Here is an 18,844-nt window from a genome sequence, read left to right as displayed (position 1 = left end):
GGCGCTTCATAGATGCAGCTTCATGATTGACAGGAAAGACTCCAAATTGCCCCCCTAAGTGCAGTTTAAGTTGCACTTGATAGCGTATTGACGGGCAGAGCATGAAGGGATTATCTTTTGGCATCAATCCCAAATGTCAGGGAGAAAGACGAAACAAAGCGGAGCAGAACGGAGGCGGCGGCGGCGGCGAAGTGAAGGGCTGCGTCGGAGGGAGCCGGAATAATAGATACAGCGAGGAAGCACAAAAGGAGACAACACTGTAATTGCTTGTGACGCACAAAGCTATCTCCTGGAGACGATGCAAATTGAAAAGCCAATATTTCCACATAATAACCCTCAGGCCGCTTATAACAACACCCTGTGGACAGGCTCGCAGCAGACCCCAGCCCATCATCCTCCACCTCGTATCATAGCAACAGCCTCCCATCCAACGCCAGCCGTTAACTTACAGGCGTTTGAATCCACCGACAGGATCGACGACGTCTCATCGCGAGAAATCAACTTTAAACAGTTTTTATCAGTAATTTACTGGAATCTTCCCTGTTTCTTTACATGACAGATAATATCTAGTAAAGCTACAGAGAAAAAGGATAAACGCACACGTTAACCGTTAAAAAACAGGATTTGGTAATTCTGTTTATTTATATATTTATTTTATTATTTTTCTTTCTTCAAAACTTTGAAGCATAAAATGACTTTTTTACTGTATTTAAATAATGCAAAAAAATTATTATTTTCATTTAATATTGCGAGTAATTTGAAAGAAAAACTATTTATATGAAGGACTGAAAAATCATTCTTTGCTGTTATTTTACATTCAGATAATTTGTCATAAAATCAGAGAGAAAAAGTATAAACGTACTGGTAAAATTACAGTTTTAACTGTATTTAAAATATCAAAAAATAGCATTATTTTGCATATATTTAGTTTGCTTTAAAAACATAAAAATGATGTATATTACAGATTGGAGAAAAAAAAGGTAAAAAATTTTGCAAATGATTTTTGTTAAATTACAAATAATATCCAGTAAAATCGCAAATAAAGATTATTTTACATGTTGAATGTATCAACAAACATGTTTACATCGAGAACCTGGTGGCTTGTTAACGTGTGTCCATCAAACACCACGGTCGTACTGGTTTACAATCTGATAAAAAATATTTTACAGAAACGTGCTTTTGTTTTCAGGTTTCTCCATTTTTGTACACGACAGTATTTTACTGTTTTCAACCCTTGTGCCAGATTTATTGCAGGATTGTTTTTTTCGTGACCTCCATAAATCACAGGTACATTGATTTTTTTTATTTTTTTAAAATTTACTGTTATTTTACAGATTTTCCCTGTTTTGTTAAATTACAGTTAATAGCTTTTAAAATCTTCTTTACGTGTCGACCGATAAAAACAGTTCAAATAATGTCATGTCATTTTTTAACAACATTTGACTGTAAAATTAAACTGTCTACAGATATTTATATATTGTTTTTTATGACAGTTTTCAGCATTTTAAACATGTCTTCTGTCAGATTTCTGCAGTTTTTTTTTTTACATCATATTCATACTATTTGGACTTCAGAACCAGCCTCCCTGCAGCTCAGTAAAATCTGTCCATCGGTCTCCTCCCAAACATCTCCTGTCCTCCAGCGTCGGGCTGCGATCGGCTCCTCGTCACGCTTTGTGGCTGCAATCAGGGAATAATCTTGGCAGGAGTTCAATGAGCTCCAGCACTGGCGTCCTCGGCGTCACCTTGGCGGGAGGTTTACCTGGCGACCATAAAACTTCACCTGCCGCTGCGATGAGGCCGTAAAACGGCAGCAGGAAGATTTCAGAGCTGAGGACGGATCCCACGAGAACGTCTGACCTCCAGGACGTTACCGGGCGGCTGAAAACCGCTCAGGCAGCCGACAGCAGGCCGTTTGAGCGACGGCGACGGAGACGTGTCGGATCGGCCTCCACTCCGGTTCGGCTGCTCCACATGCAGATTGGGTTTCCACAGCGTGCACGTCTGCTTCCCTCTAATGTAATTTATCTAGTTTATAATTTATTTTATGCCATAAAAGCAGCATTCTCCAGCACTTTAAATTACCGCCGACTCATTTCCATAATCACAGTGTAATTAGAGGGAGACAGAATGCAGCGTTCTGTGTGCGGAAAACACAACGAAAAGCGAATGACACGCAAAAGGTTTTATTCTGCTCCAGCTGTAACCAAACGCATAAAGCGTCAGTAATCATGCTAATCAGGCTAATGCCACATTTATTTTGTCAGCGGCTGACTGATGGATTAAGATAAATCCCACGGCGGCGGCGGCGGCTCCTGAACAGCAGCCATGAAACTCTGACACACTGAACGGATTCCACAGGAAGCTGACCGTCGCTTTGGACGTTCAAAATTTTTTTAAAAACCCGTCACAGATGACAAACTGCTAATTAACTTTGATCCCATCAGTAACATCCCGACAAACTCAAACATTCATCTCTGCAAACTGAACCTGCTGCACTCATTCGTGACACCGTGGAGCGATAAACATGTTTCAGTGAATCCACCCACAGCTGTCAGAAATAAAACGTTTTGAACTGAAGTGTTTGGAACACGGTAACATTATTTGACGCATTTTGTTGTTTTGTTAAATTACAGACAATAAAAAGTAAAATCACAGAAAAAAATATGAATTTGCAAGTGAACCGTAAAAACAAACAAAAAAAAACCAAAACAGGCCAAAACTGTGAATAATGACCACGTCAAAAATCTGCATTTTTATAAACACTAATTTGCTCTTCTATTGCATTTGATTGCAAAATCACTACTACGACTTTTTACCATATGTAAACAATCAAAATATGTTATTTTACAAATACATACCATCATTTAATATATATATATGCGTGTAAATGATTTAAGCCTATTCGTTTTTTGAGAAATTACAGATAAAGTCTAATAAAATAACAAAAAAGCATTAATTTACATGTTAACTGTAAAAAAAAAAACCTTTACATAATATATGTGAAATAATTTTTAGAAATGGGAATTCATTCTTTTACAAAAATTGTAAAACTACACTTTTATTTGTGTAAATCGACAAAATGTCTAATTTCACAAATATGTGCTGCTACTTGAAAAAAAAAAAAAAATACGAAGGATTGAACGGCAAATAACTAAAATAATAAAGATTTTATTCTTTTTACTCGATGGAAATACAACAGTTGGAAAAGAATGAATAAACTGTTTTTTTTTTTAATCTAACTGAGACAGATATGATTTAGTTCTGGTCTGATGTTTATTGTTTTGTCGAGATGGAAATTTAGATTTTTTTTTGTTGTGATTTTACTTGATATTATCTGTAATTTACCACAATAGAGACATTCTATAAATTAACAGTTACATGTATTTATTATGTTTCAATCCCAAATATTTATACTTTTTTCTTTGATTCAAATCTAGTAAAAACAACAAACAAAGCAGACGGAGGCCTCGCACGACCACATGTCTTGACATATTATTGGGCGACCAATATCCAAAAAATCCACATGTGGTGCAACTCCTCTGAAACAGACTGGAGTCAGATGGAGGCTCGCTCATGCAGCTCTGTCTCTCTTTGGTCCTCTAAACTCGTATCCTATTAATTACACCTCTAACCCAATCGTTTCATCTGCAGTAAAAACATGGAGGCAGTTTAAAATGACTACTGCTTCCCCACTCATGCCAATCTGTGACAACCATTTCTGTCCACCCTCAGCTGTTGACCCAGTTTGTTCTTTGTGGAAGGGTCAGGCCTTGGTTTCCTTTAAACAACTCTGTGTTGATGAAGTTTTTATTTCTTTTGATACTCTTCAAGCTATATTTGATCTTCCACCAGCTCATTTGTTTGGATATCTTCAGGCTTTGCTCACCGTAGTTTCCCCATGAACAGATAGGATCCTGTCTCACCCTGCAGCCCGCAGCATCATCTCAGCTGTGGTCAAGATGACTGCATCTCCATCTCCTCTGGCAGTTAGAAGCACTTGGGAATCAGAGCTCAGGGCCCTGGAAGAAGTCAACGCTCCCTCTCCTTGTGCTAGTTTGGCATCGATACAGTTTAACACACGTTTCCAAAGTTAGACTTAAACTATTGAACAGCGGTGACAGGTGTGGCATGTACTTCCTCTCACCTGCCAATCACCTGCACATGTTCTTCTCATGTGTAACACTGGGTCCATTCTGGTCCTCTCTTTATGACACATTATCTAGAGCTCTCCACAGACCCGTGGTTCCCGGCCCTTTAATCTCTGTCTTTGGTGTACCTGAGGACTCTGCTTGTTTTTCTGCCAGGGAGAGAAATGTTATTGCTTTTTCCTCTCTTGTGGCCCGCAGACGAATCGTACTTCACTGGAAGGATCAGAAACCTCCGTCTTCTAACTTCTGGTTGGAAGATCTAATCATCCGTTTAGAGAGAATTAGGTTCAGTGTTAGAGGCTGCTCGGACAATTTTAATAGGACTTGGGGTCCTTTTCTGTCCTTAGTCAAAACCATGTCATCTTTGGAAGACTACTATTATATACTTGATGGTTTCATAGAGCAGGATGGTAGCAGGATATAGAGACCAACTGTAATCCCCTCTGATCCCTTGGTTTACATTGTATTAACATGATTTATTCATCGTATCTTCACTGGCTTTACTTCATTTCTGTTCACTTATTTGTCTGTCGTATCGTTTGTCGATGCATCATTTTCTTCATCTCCAGAAGAAAACTGAATTCTAATGTACCTTAAGACTGTCTGTAATGCTGAAAATCCAATAAAAAAAAGGGAGAAAAAACCATCTACCTTTGACGTACTGTGTATTGGGACCTACTAAGTTTAGCACATGCTCCTTATGCAGTAGTAAATACTTCTGTGGCGTACTGTGCGGTACTGCAGGATGTGAATCAGTGTCTAGTCTGCCTCCTCACATGACCTGGACTTCACTCTGTCGCCTCACAGCAGCATCCATGTCGTTTTACAGTCTGCTGGCCTCCAGCCGAGTCCACGGCGGTGATGTGAAACGCTGGCGCCGATCCAGGAACGGTCGGAGGGAAGTCACGTGACTCAGACGAACTTGGACGCGTTACGTAATGCCAGCTAGTGTTTAGTCAACACAGGGAAATAATATCACGGTGGCGGCGCAGCGGGGGAATAACGAACTGCTTTAAAGGGAATTACAGGAGGCACGATTTGTTGGACGGTTCGGTCGCTGCTATCTGCCACCGTGTTTGTGTCGCTTCTTAATCTATGAGTCACGAGCCAGAGAGGGAATCTGTAACCGAGGAAAAGGAAGCGAGATCTTTTTGGCAGCGAAAGAGCAAAAAACAAACCCAAGAAGAAAAGCTCCAAACGCTGTGAAACGTCTGAGGAGGAGCGCCGGGACACTTACTCTGAGGTCCCCGTTGGCCAGGTGGGGGTTGTGGTGTCCGGGGTAGGTGCCGTAGATGGGCTCCTTGCAGTAAATCTTGATCACGCAGCGGTCCTGAACGTCCCGCGGGTCCTCCAGCTCGTAGAAGACGTTCCGGGTCTCGTCTTTGATCAGCAGCGCCGTGCTGGGAGACCTGAGCGTCAATAGTCATCAAAACGAGAGGAGAAAAAACACACCGATAAACAGTCGACGCAAAGACAATCTCAGCTCCAATTACCGGCTAATACGCGGCGATGTTCGCTCGCTTACAGAGAGGCGGCGCGACTGGAAGATCTTTAACCGTAATGAGAGAATAAAGCGATATTGAACTCATCAGAAACGTAATATTGGCTGTGTGGAGCTAAGAGAGTCCTGCCGCTGATAACGATGTGAGCCGCGACTATCGTCAGGCGGCTCCACAGCAGATTTGACAGAGAATCCATAATTAACTGCTGAAACTGCCGATTGATTAGTTGTGTTTTGTCTGTCCTGCGCAGTGAAATGAGCCCGAAGCACATCTGTGTTCAGAAGCTGACGGACGGTGTTTGTTGTGAACACATCTGTTGAACACTGCAGCTTGAAAAACAAAGATATTTAAATTCTTAGCTGTGATTTGACTCTTCACTGAGGGCAGGATCAGAATCAGTCGAAGGTTTTCACATATGAGGAATCTGAAGCGTTGGAATAGAGAATAAAAGGATTTTAGCAGTGTTGCAAGCCAACCAGTAGCAAGTGTGGCACATAAAGGGAATTTAAAGTGATAAAAACGTAATAGAAAGATTCACGTTATGCAGGAATGTGCAATTTACGTGCAAACTCCCAAGGCTTCCTGCTCTGAGTTTTCAGACGGCTACATGCTACCGTTGCTACGCTGCTTCCTTTCTGAGTCTGCAGAGGCTAAAATAAGTGAAACGCCACGCTAACGTCAGTAAGTTAACCTCCAAGGACTGAATGTTAAAAAAGGAATGACATTGGACTGGATTATGGACGTCAGAAAGGTTAAAAGGCAACAAGAAAATGTGTGTTTGAAGAATTTGTAGAAGGAAGAGAAATTCAGAAGGGAAACTCTGAGAAACTCAGAACGGTTGGACACAATTATGATGCCAGAAATCTTAACAAAGTTTAAATTGCTCCATGTTTTATTTTACTAAAATTGCAAAAACTGCAATTAACATGTACGATGTGTTTCCAAGAGCCCAGAAGTGTGAGCAGAAATGAAAAAATAACTCATGTTGGCACTATGTACCGTAATGTCCGGACTATAAGGACCTACTTTTTTCACACGCTTTGAACAATGATGCGGCTAATTTATGGATTTTTACGAATTTGCCTCGAGACCAAAGTGACACTGAGAGCAAAAGAGAGACTGAGGAAGTGACGAAGTAACTCTGAGGCTGTTCAACTCCTGAAGACACTGAAGACTTTAGTGGTTTTAGTGCAGGAGGAAGATGAAGATAGCGATCAATGACTTTTCCTGGTAGGCTGCTGGAGTTTTATTTTCTTAACCAGCCGTGTTACAGGAACTGTTCAGAAAAAAGCATTTATGTATTTGTGCATGTTACAGGTACGTATTTAATTAAAGGTTAAAAAGATCTTTGTGTGTAAATATCTCATGTTCCAACATGGACACCTGCAGCTTGTAGACATATAGATATATGCACAAAACTGGTTTTCTTTTTAAACTTAGTGGGTGTGGCTTATACTCCGGCGCGCTCAATGGTCCGGAAATTACGGCACTACAGACATTTTATATGCTAGATGTTGTTTTGCTTCACTCTACACGTCAACTCCAGAAAGATGTTTCACCATGCTGAATGTATCCTGACTCTGTTCACCGTTTCTGAGCCGTGCTGCTTTTATTTATTGATCCAGTAAGTTTTATTCACCTCAGTCTCTCTTGTCGTCTCCTCTCTGCTCTACGGAAACACTGTCTGCAGTTCAGCCGAGTCTGTTGGTCACATCTGAGTCAGTCGTGGTTTCAGAATGTTCGTTTTTTCTGTATATTTGGGGCTTTTTTTTTTTTTTTTTCAATGAAGCATGTGGGACAAAGGGATTGATATGAAATATGAGTTTAGATTTGTTTAATTTTTCCATTTCTGATAAACATTATCATTCTGGGTGCTTCTTAAAAGGAACACGTGGTGAAAAATGCTAATAAATGCATGAAGTCTGTGGTGTCTCTGCACCAACTTGTCATTTTAATGTGATTTATTCCACTGATGAGACTTTAGATGATGTTTTTTTTTTTTGGCTGAGAAGTCAATTCTACATCTTTTCTGGATTTATTGATCTTTAATTTCTGTTTTGTTTTGTTCTTTCCTGCTTCCATTTTCCATTTGTTTTTTTTGCTTCATCACTCTCTTTATTGTCCCACTGAGGAAAATCTGTTCTGCAGCGAGAGTCCACACATTAGCAGAACAAAGAGGAACAACGGCAGCGAAAAACGGCGATAAATAACAAACTAAATGGAAATCCATCGCAGATATAAATGTGCAAGTGTGCAAATGTGCCGAGGTGGAGCAGCGACGCAGCCGGAGTGTTAATGTCCGTTAAGTATATCAATAGCAGTGGGGATAAAAGAGACTCTCTCAGATGCCCCGAGACGACGGCCTGAGGGCAGCAGCTTCAGCTCCTCCTCTGTTTACAATCATTATTTTTCTTTCTGAGTCTGAGAATGAAGCGGCAGCGACAGCATCTCATCTCTGCGATTGATTTCTAAAACAGGCACTAAATGAAGTGTAAACGCAGCGGCGGCGCCAAACGGATCGATGTACCTGAGCATGGCCATGGTGAGCCTCTGGGGGAACATGTGCACGATCAGCGCCCTCAGAGTGTCCAGGCTGGTCAGCTCGTGGGTCAGGTGGACCCGGCGGGTTTCCTCCCCCAGCTGGAGGAACAAGATCCCTGCATGGATGGACGGAGAGGAACAGGTTTGGTGATGAAGGTGGAGAGAGGAGGGACAGTTTTAACCTGGAAATATGGCATTTTAGTCCCCAAAAGAGAGCAGAACAAACAAGTAAACATCGATTTGAGCTTAAACACACTTCATACTGGGGATCAACTGATTACTGAGGGCAGATGATTGCAAAAAATAAATGTAATGCGCTCCTGTGGCTCCGATGCAGCTACTTCTCACTCTGTGGTCTCATGCCATGTCCCGCCCACAGCTCCGTCTGATTGGCTGCTACCGAGCAGCAGCCAATCACTGAAAGCTGTTGTTTACACGGAGAGACAGAGAAGCACATTTTCCGAGCCTAGTTATAAATGACAGGTTCTCTGCTCTCGCATGCTGTTCATATATAATAGTTAATGTATATATGCATTGCTTCAATAATTATTAATGAACAAACCTGCTTAGGAAAGACACACAACTTTTAAAATGCATCGATTCCAGATATTAGGTATCGCTAAAAAAAAAAAACAAAACAAAACAAAAAAAACAATATCAGACCATAGCTGCTGTCTTTTCCCTCATTGTATTGAGTTTATGTATCTATAATATCAGTGTAATCTACAACATTACTTTTCTCAGTAGCAAATGCAACATCGGTTTGACAATAATGTGCAATACTTCATTTTTCCTGGCACATTTTTTTTTTCAATTCTATGTGCAATATTATAACTACATGTGCAATATTTCACTCTCATGTGTGATATTATTCTACTACTTCAGTATTATTGCCAGTGTTCCCTCTTCCTGTTCTATTCTAGTCCTATTTTAGCACATTTATTTTTATTTCCGGTAACGTATCATACTTATACCTCATTGCTTTTCTATTAGGCGCTGCATTTATTCTCATGTAACTTTGATTTCTGAGTCATATCTGGCACAAGTTCTGTCTCATCTTATAGAGTAACAGCTTCGGTGTTCCTCGCTACTACTGCTACAGTTATAAACTCTCCATCTCACACTGAGAAACAAACAATTTTAATGTGGGCGGTAGGTGAGAAAACATGTTTCACTTTTGTTCTAAAGGATGAACTTGAGTTTCTCTACAAATGAGCTACATTACTATAAATAAACACTTTAAACTAAGGCTGGAATCCATTAACAGTAAAGAAAAGTGACATTAGAAATGATTTATTGACTAAAAACAGTGTTATTTTACTGCTTAATTGTACACAGCTCATATGACGTGCTGCCTAAATAAAGCAAAACAACATAGATTAAATGTCAGTGGTCAGATTGTAAATGTTTGTTTTGTGGACGATTAATCAGTTCCTGCAGTGTTCACCAAATTAAATCCGTGACTTTCTGGGACCTTTTTAATGCAGCGCCGAATGTAATTTCATACTTGTTTTACAATAAATCCCGCGGGGTCAACAATTATTCATAAAGTACATGAATTCACTGACATATCCCCATCTCGTTTAATTCGTGTTTCGGCTAAAGTCCTGAGTCACGGAGCCTCTGTAGCAGCACAATTCTCTGTCACAACACTGCTTTTATCTCTGCAGCTCACAAAGTCACCAGAATAATCTCATACAGACGGATGTTTGGCTCGTGTTACAGTCTGCAGGACGAAGCTAAACATTCAAGACTTTTAATGCTGTTTAAAGAGCACTAAAGTCAAGGCTTTTAAAGACTTTTTAGACACGCAGATACACTTATTAATACGCTGTTTGTCCATTATTAGCGTGCAGCGTGGGTTCTCTCCGGGTTCTCCAGCTTCCTCCCACAGTCCAGAAACGTGCTGAGGTTAATTGGTGATTCTAAATTGTCCGTAGGTGTGAATGTGAGTGTGCTTGGTTGTCTGTCTCTAAGTGTAGCCCTGTGATAGACTGGTTACCTGTCCAGGTGAACCTGCCTTCACCCTGAGTCAGCTGGGATAGACTCCAGCCCCCCATGACCCTAGTGAGGATTAAGTTGTATAGATGATGGATGGATGGATGGGCTAACAGCAGTTGTTTCAGCAGCAGCAGCAGTGGGATAAGTGGGGAAGGAATTCATTTAGCACATTTCATCCTCGCAGCAGGCGTCCAAGAATAAAAAAAAAAAAAGTAATAGAGGCCTGCGTCCCATCGGAGTTTTATGTTTAGCATCAACGCTGGGCAGAACTGCTTTATACTGGGGGTTGGTTCTAATTTGCTTTCTGGTTACATGGAGGAATATGAGGGGAAATGCTGCTCAGTACAACGCCAGCAAAACATGTGTTTTCACAAATAGTAATGCAGCAATTTGTTGTTTGATCTGTTTGACTGTAAGACTACACCATATGTACCGTACGCAGCAAAAAATGTCACCATGTTGCAGATATTTGCTTTTATTTGAAAGGAAAAAATGCATATTTAAGAGTTTAAAATGGCAAATTATTTGACAAATTGTATTAGAAATAAACTAATAAAAAAAGACCATAAGTGCACATGATGTCTCAATTTGTTTTTTTTAATAAATAGTAATTGGTTCTTTCCCAACGTGTGGCTATAAACTCACATTATTTTACTGTCTTTAAATTAGCCCAAAAAACACAGATTTCCTCCCGTTACTTTCACCACTTCCACAGTTCTCGCAGGTTACAGTGCTCCACTATTTAACGGATGTTTCCGGCACGCTTGCTGCCAGATTGTCAGATTATCCTACAGTGTGCCTAATACCGTGGCAGCTGAGTGTGTTTCTGAGGAAGCTGGGAAAAGTCTCCCTCCTCGGTGCCACGACTTGCATCTCGGCTGAACGAGTGAAGCCCCAGGAAGCAACACATCATTATCATCCCCACTTTACCCGCGACGCCAATGTGGGCAAAGTGGAATTATCGCCACGGCGTCGAGTAAAATTAGGTGTAGAAAGTAAAATTAGCTCAGAGACCGACGTGTTGAGAAAGGGTGTTTGTTACGCAGCAGTTTAAACCTCCATTATCAGGACTAAAAGCCCCTGACATCGGGTTTGCAGCGTCACTGCCGAAGCATCGACATTCTCCCGGTCGCCTCGAAACAGACTCTGAAAGAAAATGTGAAAATTCTCGACGCGGGCGGTGCTCAGAATTACAATGAAGCGCCGGTTCGAAGGCGCCGTCCTCCTCTCCATATGCTGCAAAGATACTTTAAAGGACGAGATGATGTTGCCTCCTGCCAAAGCCATTAATCAAAGCCGACAGGCAGCTCGGCGAGATCATCTGGAGGCATCAGACAGCTCTGTCTGCATCCCATAGGCGGAGCACCCACGTCTGACTCGGACTCGGCTGCCGGTTTACAGGTGACTCAAACAGGTGATTCCCTGCTGTGCACTCAGAGCGACTGCGTCTTATTTACCGCCGTCTGTCAGAGACATCACACGAGTTTAACGGTTCACATCAATGTGTCGGCGCCTGATTGGCTCCTGACTCGTCAATCAAAGAGATGCTGTCAATAAGACCAGACGCATCCCAGAGTTCAAGGCTGACGAGAGGCAGAGAAAATAAACATCTGTTTACTTCGGATGCTCCCTGAATGTCGATGAATTCAGGAGGAGAAACCACACATGAAGCAACGCACAGGAACAGAATCACAGCTACACTTTGACAAACTTAAGCTCGTCTCACGATGAACAAACTGCAAACTTCAGCTGCTGTAATTAAGATAAGATCAGCCTTCGTTAATCCCACAGTGGAGACATTTGCAGCGTCACGGTAGCAAAGGGGAAGACAACAAGTCCAAAACGTCAGCAGAAAATAAACATAAACAACTAAAACATTAACACCTATAAGTACCGTTTCTACCAGATGTGGATATTCAGATTCCTCTGGATGTGCAAAAACAATGCATCCCAAACATGGATGGTATTGCACAGATTCTACCAGGAGCAGAAATACTGATGCTGCACAGAGACTTTAAAGCAGGGGTGCCCAATCCTGGTCCTCGAGAGCCCCTATCCAGCATGTTTTAGATGTTTCCTTCTTCCAACACACCTGATTCAAATGATCAGCTCATCATCAAGCTCTGCAGAAGCCTGATAACCATCCTGATCATGTGAATCAGGTGTGTTGGAAGAAGGAAACATCTAGAACATGCAGGACTGTGGCTCTCGAGGACCAGGATTGGGCACCCCTGATCTAAATGTACGAACTACTCATAACGCAGTGGTTTGAATGTGCTGATGTTGCACCAGAGTGGAGCAGGACTACCTGGTTGTACGTTCTCCTAAATGACGACTCTGACGGCTGCTGTGTTGGATGAAATTGTTAGAAAATGCAGTGAAACAGAAAAAGCTCATCAGCGAGGAGTTTGTGACGAAGGAGAGCTCTGTTCATCGAACACGGTGATCGAGATGCTAAAGGAGTCTGAACGAGGAAACGGTTCAGTTTTAATGCACGTAGCTAACGTGAGCCTCAAAAGCTGAAATGTTTAGCAACGCTCCGAAAACATTAAACATCTCTGACATTATTGTGGTGGATGTGACGTAAACTCCTCACTTTACCAAATAATCTCGTCCAGACCACGATCCCGGACCAGGTTTGGGGTAAAATGAGGGTAAATCTCCCTGGAACTCCAGTATCACATGTATTTGTTGAGACTCTCCACTGATTTTCACTGTAACGCGGTGCAACGTATACGACTACTTTATATACATGCATTATTTTTTATTCTATTTTATTTTATTTTAGAAATGTATTAATTAATTTAAATTAAATTAAATCAGTAAACTGTTGCAGATCTGTTTGCTTTATCAAACAATTTTACTAACGAGCTCTGAAAAAGAGAATAAAACCAGAGGACAAACATTTAAATGAAAATGAAAATCTGAGTTTTACATGACACAGTGAACAAGACTAGTGTCAGGCTGATAGTCTTATATTATAAGGATTAGTCAGTCTTTTAGTTTATAGAAAAAAAAGCACCATAAAGTCAGACTGGGTGATGAGATGAACATTTTTAAGGAAAGCGATGCAAAATATCCAACTCTTCATAACATGAAGAAGCTCTCGCTGAATCCTCCACAGGAAATAAGCTGCAGGTTTACATTAAAAATCACTGATTAAGAACTGAAGGTCTATTGATGATGATTTCTGCAGCATTATTTCATTTCAGTGATTCATCCTACAAAGTGTGAAGTCATAATTTCTGAGGAGAAATAAGTGACTTTTCACACATATCACAAGTGAATTAACACTAAAAGCTGTCAACACTTATATGTTCCTATTTACGGCACAGAGTCCGACTGGTTCTGGTTTCTGCTGGAGCTGATTTACCAGATGGGCTCCTACAGGATCTATCTGAGGGTTAAACATCAGAGTGAAGCACGTGACATTTCTTCTGACCTGGTGCTCGCAGCTTGGCCTGGCTGGACGACCGGGCCAGCGGCAGGCTCTGACGAAGCCGGTTCATCCGGTTAAATCCGATGGGGATGTCTGGCTCCGACATGGTCTCCAGATTCTCAGCTGACGCGAAGGACACCCTGCTGGCCTGGTCGGCGAGGGCCGGCTGTGTCGGGCTCAGTCGAGTCACACGAGGCGTCCGAGTCTGAAAGACACAAGACAGGAAGTCAAAAAAAAAGTGCAAAAGATGGCGACGACAAGCAGCAATCAATGAGAAGACACAGAATGAACACAGCAGCCTTTCTTCAACCAACCAGAGCTGAATCCTGAGGACAGAACCAGAGGCAGCAGGGTTAAACGAAGCCACTCCACCGACATTAGAGCCAAACTGAAAGCTCGGAGTCGTCCACCTGCACTAATGACGGCGCACAAAAACTGTTCCAACAATGCTTCAATTAAATGTTCAAAGCCGGAGCAGACAGTGCAGAGTCGTCGATAAAGAACTGTGCAGCCAGCAGCAGCAGCAGCAGCAGGACGAGATGTTTCTGAACAGAGATAAAGTAAATGTGATTCTGCAGCTACCAGAGAGAACGTGAGCATTGTAATGCTAATGACCGCGCTCTAAACACAGTCCGTCCGTGATGCAGATCGGCGCCGATGCTTCACCTGTCCAATCTGAAGCGCCGGGGAGCCCAAATTGTGGAGGACCTCTCATTAGAGCGCTACCAGGAGCCGCTGCAGCAGGTTGGCTTTTAATGAATCCTTACTGACAGACATTTTCCAGCCCAAAGACTACAGTAATGAGCTCCCACAGTGCTACGTGAAGCCAGCTCCGCTCCTCTTATGCATCTGTGGTCTTTGCTTAGCCCCGCGCCAAAGCTCTACATGGGTGCTGATTCCTCGAGGCTACGACGAGCGAACACGCTGCTCGGACACGCATGTGCGCGCAAACATGCAGGAAACACCAACAATCAGAAGGCATAAAAATTAGAAGCTAAAACGCGCCGCACGCATGCAGCACTAAATAACCTCTCGGGGGCTTTCTGCTTTAATTGTGTTTTGAGAGTCTTCTTAAAAAAAAAACAAAAGCGCACACGTGCAGCCACACATCTCTTAACGCCGCGAACAGGCTGACAGATTATGTGTGCTGCCTCTCATATGTTTGGAGATTTACGGTCTCAGAGTGAGCTTGTCAGCCAGACGCACACCTTCTGCCTTCAACCGCACAAGATTCAAGCTGCTGAGGAGGAAAGACGAACGCAGCGGCAGCAGCCGGGAATTATAAAGTTTGTGTTTAGTGAACTGTGAAGAAAAGAAGAACAAGAGCAGATAAGGACTGGAAACAGAGCATGCCAGAACGTATATGCACTGGAGGAATAAAACAGCGAGAAAGAGCAGAATAACAAACACAATGGAGTGGAGAAGGACGGATGAAGCACTGCTGCTCTCTCACTTCTTTCAAACTAGTTCCCTTTTTTATCAGATTTCTCTGAGTTTTTTTTTCATAAATTCAGGTTAAAAGACAAAACTTGGCTGCATGTGTTTTACTTTCCTCAGCAGCAGTCGATAAACCTGCAGCACTTCATTTATTGTTTAAATTTCATAGAACATGATGCATTTTAGGGCTGCAGGGTGGCTCAGTGGTTAGCACTGTTGCCTCGCAGCAAGAAGGTTGTCGGTTCGCGTCCCGGTGAGGACACCGGGATCTTTCTGCATGGAGTTTGCATGTTCTCCCCGTGCAGCGTGGGTTCTCTCCGGGTTCTCAACCTTCCTCCCACACAGTCCAAATCACAATATATAAGTCGTCAAGTATCTGCTGTATGTATAGTTTCTAGAGCTGCAAGGTGGATCGGTGGTTAGCACCGTTGCCTCACAGCAAGAAGGTCGCTGGTTAGCGTCCCAGTGGGAATATCGGAATCTTTCTGTGGAGTCTCCATGTTCTCCCCGTGCAGCGTGGGTTCTCTCCGGGTTCTCCGACTTCCTCCCACACAGTCCACAAACATGCTGAGGTTAATTGGTGATTGTAAATTGTCCGTAGGTGTGAATGTGAGTGTGCTTGGTTGTCTGTCTCTAAGTGTAGCCCTGTGATAGACTGGTTACCTGTCCAGGTGAACCTGCCTTCACCCTGAGTCAGCTGGGATAGACTCCAGCCCCCCATGACCCTAGTGAGGATTAAGGTGTAGAGATGATGGATGATGCATTTTAAGGATAGTTCATGTCGGCTAGCAGAGAGCATTGTGGGGGTTCAGCTGGTAAACGGACACCATGACAAAGACTTCTGTGATGCTCAATGACCTTCAGCCACAACACAGGGCAGTGGTTTTATATCACAGTGGCATCAACTATGTATCTGAGGCTAAAAACAACAGTATCAGGACAGGATGACAGTCCAGCCTGCTAAATTTGATTTACATATTTTCCTCAAACGATTAGTGCGACGACACGGTCTCACCAGATCACTACAAATGAGAAAACCCCTTTGTGGCTTGATAATAAACAGAAGACACGTGTTTTACAGGAAAGGCCTCTTTGCAATCCTGAAATCATAATTTCACCGCCTGATCCCTTCAAAACAGATCCTCCTTCCTGTTTACACCGAAGAGATAAAAAAAAAAAGCAGCTTTTTATTCATCGTGTGTTTTATTTGACTTTGAGCATCAAACGGTAAATAATTATGTGTAAGTCCTGGAGGGGAAGCTGCAGTCTGAATGCTGAGACACGCTTCAGAGGAAGTTTACCGGCAGTAAACTGGAGAAACGCCGTCTCCATGTTAATATCGCTGCTGCTGCTGCTGCTTATGTGGAGAAATGTTGTGTTGAGCAGAAGTTTATCCCAGAAGAGCTGATTATTTCATTATACACCAATGGAAGAATCCACTAATACAGATGTTCAGCTTTGAACGTCTTTGTTGCTCCTTCTGTGTGGAGATGCATCATTGATGTTCCTTCTGACTGAACATATTTACACTTAATGACAGAAAACATCAGGTCTGTCCGGTCGTGATGTTAGAAGATGACAAACATGTTAAACAAATTTGAGTTTGATGTCTTATTTTAAATTCTGACATTAATATTGTTATTTTTACTGCACATATAATATATATAAATATCAGTTAATGGTGTCCTTGATCACTGATAATCAATATTAGCCCTAAAAACAAACACATTCGTCCACCTCTAACAGGAGGCATAAAAATGTGATTGTAAAGTTTATAACTGCCTGTTAGGGTCAGAACTTCTGATCAAAATTCTAAATATGAATCATAAATGTATGGTAGATTGACTCCAATGCGATGATTCTGGATTGCATTTTGGGGCCATTTTTAAAGACGATGCTACTAAACTTCATATTAAATGATAAATCACTGTCATCTATTATAAATTATTTGCTATACATACATTTTATGCCTATGAACACCAGTGTAACCCCAGCTTTTTAAAATATATATAAATGTTTGTTATGAAAAAAAAGCCTTTTTCCAGAAACTTTACTGTCAGCAATGTAATTTAACATCAACAGCTTTTAAAAGACAAAAATTTATGATAAAAACTCAGAATCAGACGAGACGACAGCCGAGACAAACGTCCGACAGGCGGCGCGGCTGACGTTGATGAAAGCTAAGCTAACGCTGCTAACAGGATGTTTGGATATCTTCCATCTGAACACATGATTCAGTTCAGGATGAATAACGGAGCTCACACTAGGTGGGACTTTTCCTTTAAGTGCTTATTTATTACCAGAGCAATTATTAGTAACGCATCTGAGGTGGAATAAATCTGAGTCCATTGTGTCAGTTTAAGTGGCGATGCTGCTGCTCTTCAAGACGCTGAGCGGAGAGCAGCAGAGCTACTAATGGATTAATGGACGCCCCACTTCACCACAGATAATCAGTAATTATCTGTTTTAATTCAATATTCACAGTGTGTTAAGCATCCTCAGCCTTGGGGGGGGAGGCGGCCGACATGTAACAGACTCTAAACCAAACTATTGTTGTTGGCCTTTCTGGTGGAAAATGGAAAATCGTGAAACCGTCTGACAGGAAGTCGCAGGAAACTCATTGGATTCAACTCCAAAGAAATAAACTGTGGATGAAGTTGTAAAATATATCGTGAACAAAATAAATCTGATCCATTCTTGTTAACACTGCGGGGGGAAGGTATTTGTTAAACAGTATTTTTGTGACGGTACATTCATGTGGGTTGTGTTTGAGTGAACTTTATGAGTTTTGGGTTATTTTCAGGTTGATTTCAACACTTTTAAGCACGTATCATGGTCATCATAAGGCCTTGTTGTTTCAGTCGACACTATTCAGAAATCATTATTTAAAATGAAACACTTGCAGATTAAGACTTCACATCAAGAAAACAATATTTAATTTTATAAAACTGTTGCGTCTTTACCTATCGTCTACGTCTGCTTGCCCACAGGTGACTCATTTTTTGACCACAAACCATTTTTCTCAGACAAAAATCAGACGTCGGTCCAACGTTGGGGACAATGCAGACTTTTGCTATAATTTTAGATTCACAGGATTAGTGTTTAGGGCCCACAGAAACAACTTGTATCATCAGAAACATGGACGGACCGATGTGCTATTTACAGGGCTGATATTGATTATTAGTAATCAGGAGAAGCAGAAAGCAGATATGAGGAGCAGATGTACAATAAATATGATATATTAACAGCATGTGATAGCAGGAAATCTGTCTTTCATAACTAAGTTACGTCATTAAGTAGGATTGCTGTAACTGAACATAACGCCCTCCTCTGGTTACTGTGCGATCAGCTGATTGTCTCTTGCAGTTCTTCTCTGCTTTGTTCATCTTTTCCAGTTTTACCACTTTTATTGCCCATAAAAGCCCAAATCTTAAAGCAATACTTCTTTACGGTTTTCCACACATTGGTTCAGGTTAATGTGTGGCTGCCTGCTAGCTTAGCTGCTAGCCGTTAGCCTTTAAAAAAACAGCTAATGTTCTGATTTGTGTTGACGTTTGTGCTTCTTGTTCAGTTTTTGCAGGTTGTGTTTCTGCTACAGAGACGTATCTGTCAGTTAGAACAAACTAGTGAAGTTAATGTGACTTTAGAAAGATGTCACGGTGCTCCAGGTAGCGTTAGCGGCAGGCTAACAGGCACAACGAACCACGTAGCGCTAACAATAGTACATTTGAATGTAAAATGCTGGTAAATTTTTTAAATGTATTTAAATGCACA

General features: G+C 41.7%; 1 protein-coding gene across 1 annotated transcript in view; it reads right to left on the bottom strand.

Annotated features, from left to right (window-relative positions):
- LOC103367380 (SRC kinase signaling inhibitor 1-like) overlaps positions 1 to 18,844 on the bottom strand; it is a 55,665-nt gene that overhangs the window by 33,809 nt on the left and 3,012 nt on the right. Inside the window, exons 2-4 of the mRNA XM_008295385.1 lie at positions 13,637 to 13,838; positions 8,180 to 8,309; positions 5,388 to 5,559 (exon numbers count right to left, since the gene is read on the bottom strand). Coding sequence (XP_008293607.1) covers positions 5,388 to 5,559; positions 8,180 to 8,309; positions 13,637 to 13,838 — 504 coding nt within the window. The remainder of the gene's footprint in view (positions 1 to 5,387; positions 5,560 to 8,179; positions 8,310 to 13,636; positions 13,839 to 18,844) is intronic.

Source organism: Stegastes partitus, unplaced genomic scaffold (assembly GCF_000690725.1).
Source record: "Stegastes partitus isolate 25-593 unplaced genomic scaffold, Stegastes_partitus-1.0.2 Scaffold1043, whole genome shotgun sequence".
NCBI classification, from domain to species: Eukaryota; Metazoa; Chordata; class Actinopteri; family Pomacentridae; genus Stegastes; species Stegastes partitus.
The sequence above is the reverse complement of the archived record's forward strand: the minus strand, read 5'-3'. Positions and strand labels throughout refer to the sequence as shown.